The sequence below is a fragment of the Delphinapterus leucas genome, chromosome 2 (genome assembly GCF_059928025.1).
Source record: "Delphinapterus leucas isolate spDelLeu-1000000601 "Yukka" chromosome 2, BTC_Dleu_Yukka2, whole genome shotgun sequence".
Classification (NCBI taxonomy): domain Eukaryota; kingdom Metazoa; phylum Chordata; class Mammalia; order Artiodactyla; family Monodontidae; genus Delphinapterus; species Delphinapterus leucas.
Window position 1 is genome coordinate 3,279,908 of NC_143130.1, and position 4,556 is coordinate 3,284,463.

The 4,556-nt window shown below is 54.6% G+C and overlaps 1 protein-coding gene across 11 annotated transcripts; it reads left to right on the forward strand.

The window, feature by feature from the left end:
• The first annotated feature begins 831 nt into the window (after nucleotides 1-831).
• On the forward strand, nucleotides 832-4,335 carry LOC149749935 (uncharacterized). Of its 11 annotated transcripts, none has more exons than XM_089906355.1 (4): nucleotides 832-1,105; nucleotides 1,969-2,039; nucleotides 2,350-2,451; nucleotides 2,895-4,335. In XM_089906355.1, exons 1-4 carry the CDS (start codon nucleotides 981-983, stop codon nucleotides 2,918-2,920), a joined length of 324 nt encoding a protein of 107 aa, XP_089762481.1. In that variant the 5' UTR covers nucleotides 832-980; the 3' UTR covers nucleotides 2,921-4,335. The 11 variants fall into 11 exon arrangements, 2 of the variants coding, with proteins under 2 accessions (XP_089762481.1, XP_089762480.1); XM_089906354.1 differs by having other exon boundaries at nucleotides 843-1,105; nucleotides 2,808-4,335; XR_016391859.1 differs by having other exon boundaries at nucleotides 2,268-4,335.
• The last annotated feature ends 221 nt before the right edge of the window (nucleotides 4,336-4,556 follow it).

The window sequence follows — 4,556 nt, forward strand, 5'->3', positions numbered from 1 at the left end:
CGGGAATAAAGACCACCGGCTCTCGAAAAAAAACCCCACACACTCACGACCCATAATTCAGAAATATGCATCAAAATTTTAAATGCCCATATGTTTTGACCCAGTAATCCTACTTCTAGAAGTTTATATTAAGGAAACTAACAGACTGGGTGCAAAAATGTATGCAGAAGGACGTTTATCATCATGCAGAAGAGTAAAAATGGGGAAGCGATTTAAATTTCCAGCAACAGCAAATTGGCTAATAAGTTATAGTAACCCTATGTTGCCATTAGAAATAACTGCAGATTTTTCTATGTCTTTGGTAAGTTAAGTGAAAACGCAGGCGACAAAACATCGTGGCATCTACTTTTGTCACTAGTACCTCCCTAGGTGACCGTGTGGGCGTATCTGGAGGATGACAGCAGAATGTTAACAGTGGTTGGTCATCTTTGGCTGGAAAGATGGGGATTGCGGCTCATGTTCATTTCCTTCTTTACACCTTTCTGAACTAAGAAAATGAATTATGCTTTTTTAATGATTGATACAACTTTTAAAACTGAAAAAAAAAATGTGTAAAGAGAAGCCAGTGGCCTCAGCCACGTAGAACTGAATTCCACAGCCAACCCCGCCTGTCCTCCCATCAGGAGCTACTGGTCTTATCGGCTAGGGGACTGGGGCAGACCCCCAGAAGGGAGGCATCCTCCTCAGCCGGCCGACGCTGGGCGGGGCGGCTCTAAGCCAGCCAGCCGACCCGGAGGCCGGGCGGTGGGGGGGAGGGGGGCGTGCAGCGCGCGTCACGTGTCCTGCGTGTGTGGCCCCAGCTGACTCGGAGGAAACGCGCGCAGCCCAGCATCCAGGCTCGGTCGCGCCCCGCCTCCCTGCAGACACAGCCCTGCCCCCGCCCGCCTAGAGCCTAGAGCCCCAGCTGGCACTCAGCGCGTCCCTTTCCAATTTGCGGCACATTCAGGAGTTCGGTATTCCCACGGGAAGAGCTCGTTGCCATGGCGATGCGAGCCTCCAAACCCCAGGACCGCCCGGGAGGCCGAGTCCTCCCCCAGCACGGCCCGCCCCCGCCCGCTGGAGAGGGTCGCGGCGTGGGGGAGGGCGGCGTCAACGACGGACCCAGGTGAGAGGGAAGGGGAGGAAGGCCTGCTTGCGAGCCCCCTGGCCGCTCTGCCCTTTCCAGCCCCCTCGGGTCCAGGGGCAGATGCCGCCTCTGGTTCTGGAGCGTCTGGGTGGGGATGTCGGACGCTCCGATTTCCTCCCAGCGTCTTCCAAGAATGCCAGGGCATCTGTAAAAGTTTCTGGAACGCAGCACTCAGGAAAGAAGCTTTAACCTCCGGCCCCCGCAGTCCAGACTGAAAAGTCGGGAGGGGTGAGGAGAGGGAGGAGGGGGAGGCGACCGGCCGGTCCCGCGAAGGCGGGGGGCAGGCAGGCGGGGCCTCCTGCGCGGCCCTGGAGGGGCCGGGGTCACGGAAGAGGCCCGGCCGCGGGACGGCGCAGCCACGCCCGGCGGCTACGCGGGGAGGGAGGGGGCGGTCACGTGCGCCTGCTCACCGGGCCCCGCCCCCGCCCAGGCCCCGCCCACCTCCCAACCTCCCCAGGGCTCCCGGATGCCTCCTCCCCGGGCAGCCGGGGGCTCTGGACTCGCAGGCCTCAGCGCCGGGAGGAGCCGTGTCTCCTGTTACTCACCGCAGGTGGCTGCCCAGGGGAAAGCTCCGAGTGCATCACCGACTGGCCTGCAAAGCCTTCCATCTCTGCTCTAGCAGCAGCAGGAGCTCTTTGATGAATTGTGTCTCGTGGCTTTGGAGCCTCCAGCCATACCATGCTGTAAATCCCTGGGTGCCTGCTGCCTCAAGACTCAGGGACTTGCAGTCGCAATAATCCTTGATTTTTTCCAAGAGATTTTTTTCCCCCTGCAGCCTCTCCGTGCACCCACCCACTCCTACACCTGACGTTTTCCTTCAACTACACCCTGCCCCGCTTCAGGTCCACAGACACACAGGCCTCATGCCTTCCCATCCATCACCAGTCCAGTGAGAAGTCAGCTCACCCAAGAGGTAAGAGCACAGACGCCCCCGGCCAGCTGTCCACTCGGCCCAGGAGAGAGAGGCCACACCCAGCAGCAGGCCCCAGTGCAAAGAGCTCTTTTGCCAACCCCAGGCATCGTATTTCCAGAGTGAGCCACATGTAGAAAAAGGATTAGCTGTTTCACCCAACAAGCCCACATCTGTAGTTACATTCTAACAGGGATACAACTACCCTGGTTATTAATCCTCCTGCTTTAGGATATAAGCTGATCACCAGCTGGGGTCAGGAAAAAAACCCTGCCCCAACCCATCCTCACCTGCCCCATCTCCTGTGGTGCAGTGTTGCACTTCTGTCCGCAAACCAAGTTCAAGGCCACCAACGGAGGCACCTCTGAGACAGGACAGCTCCAGTCTGTTCTGGAGAAGACATCCACTCAGTCACGTGAGTACGTGTGAAGAATCTACTTCGGGCAAGACGTCAGTCCCCACTGTGGCAGAAACAAAGTTGATTCCTGCACGGCCCTTGTCATTTCTATGCCAAGAAACGCTGAAGTGGGAGGCCACAAACTGTACCTGGTTTCTGGGACTTCTTGCCCTGAGGCGCCCGGGGTGTATCAGGTGGCCTCGGGGAAACCAGCTGGGGTTTGGGTGGTATTTCCAAGCCTGCTGCCAACAAGGAAGGGAGCTGTTTCCTCTGGCCTCCGCTGATGGGGCCTCTACCTCCCGTGAGCAGCCGGAGAGGCCAGGGCAGCTGTGTTTCCTTCTCTGATTCATTCTCTTCTGACCTCATAACTGCAGGCACTGGACACTTCCAGAAGTCTCCATTTCCCTGGGTGGGACCCACAGGAGTGATGCAGGTTGAGAGTCAGGACTTACTCTTTCCAGATCACCAGGCCTGGAAGCCACAGTGAAGTGACATCCCCAGGAGGCCATAATCCCCAGTCACTCAGACCTGGCCAGGGATGGGCTGACCACGTGATCCAGCATCCAAATCGGGACCTGTCCGTAATGAGAAGAGGTACCGTGGATAATTACATGGGACTTTCCTGAGCAAGCCAGGATGCGTTCACCTAACCTGAGGGGTCATCTCCGCTGGGAAGGGCCATGACCAGGACACCACTGAGACTCGACAGTGTCAGCCCCTCCCTGATGATGTTGCTGTGTCCCCTTCTGTGGACAGGTCTCCACCTACCCCAGCCCTTGACCCCTCCTCTGCTCCTCTGCCCCCTGTACCTGAAGCACCTGCATTTCCACTCTCCAGCGTTGGATCAGCCCAACCATCTGTTTTTATTGGTACTGGCTCCAGGATGCTGGGAGATTAAATAGAGATTGTGATCAGTAATGTTCGTCGAGTGAGTAAATCTGGGTTGACTCCATTGCACAGTTAGGCTTTCTACCCTCGACTGCTTCTCCACATCGCTCTGTTGTCCTGCTGGCTTTCTCATTTCTCACGGTAGTGTTCCAAACCTTCTCTAGCCCGAATCCCCATCCACCCCCGATTCTTGCCAGATGCCCCAACTTCCCTGAGAACAAAAAACAAAAACAAACTCGAGATGCGAACCTGTCAGACTTTCTAAACTCCCCTCCACCTCTGAACTACACGGATCGACGGACGCCCCCCTTCAGGGAAGACTGCCCCTCCTTCCCCCCATCTGCGTGGTCCCCACAGGGGCACGTGCTCACGTCCGGCCACCTCTGCACAGCCTCGCACAACCTACTGACCCCTGTTGGACTCCTACAGACTCAGGATGGACCAGTGAGAAACTTTCCCTAGAATTCTGGGTTTGGGGCCGAGAGGGTCAGTCTAGTGCCTCTCCTGTGGCTGCAGCCTCAGCCTTGTTTCCCACCAAGACTGAAGAAGCCGAGGACCTGCAGGGGCCAAGAGAAGAATGAGGAGGATTCGGAGGGGGCCTGAGAGCCAAGTAGGGAGAGTCTGGAACATTCTGGAAGCTCCTGAGGCCCAGCCATGCTTCTGTTGTTGTTTTGTTTTTTAACTTAACTGATTTAAGTTGGTTTCTCTTAAACAGACTTAGAAAACTTATGGTCGCCGAAGGAGAAAGCTGGGGGTGGGGGCAGGATAAATTAGGAGGTTGGGATTAACATATACACACGACTATATATAAAAGAGATAATCAACAAGGACCTACTGTATAGCACAGGGAACTCTACTCAATATTCTGTAATAACCTATACTGGAAAAGACTCTGAAAAAGAATAGGTGTATGTATGTATAACTGAATCACTTTGCTGTACACCTGAAACTAACAACATTGTACATCAACTCCAATATAAAATTTTTTTTAATAAAAATAAAGAATAAATTGGTTTCTCTCACTTATAATCAAAGGCCTCTTACATAACGCAAGCTGTTTCTCTCACTTATAATCAAAGCCCCCTTATATAACGCAAGCTGCTTTTCCCTCCTGTCTCTGGCTGATTTCCTCCTCAATTCAGTCCCCACGCTGGCCATGCTTGTTTTATCACTCGCATCACTTCTCTTGAACCTTCAGTCGTGTTAGTTACAAATATGCTCATCTACCTATCCCA

What these genes read in the sequence shown, in the direction of transcription:
- LOC149749935 (XM_089906354.1), top strand. Translation starts at nt 981, where the DNA reads ATGGCGATGCGAGCCTCCAAACCCCAGGACCGCCCGGGAGGCCGAGTC. An exon ending in GGCGTCAACGACGGACCCAG is followed by an intron (nt 1,106 to 1,968) that starts GTGAGAGGGAAG and finishes GCCCCGCTTCAG; the next exon opens with GTCCACAGACACACAGGCCT. An exon ending in GAAGTCAGCTCACCCAAGAG is followed by an intron (nt 2,040 to 2,349) that starts GTAAGAGCACAG and finishes CCTGTGGTGCAG; the next exon opens with TGTTGCACTTCTGTCCGCAA.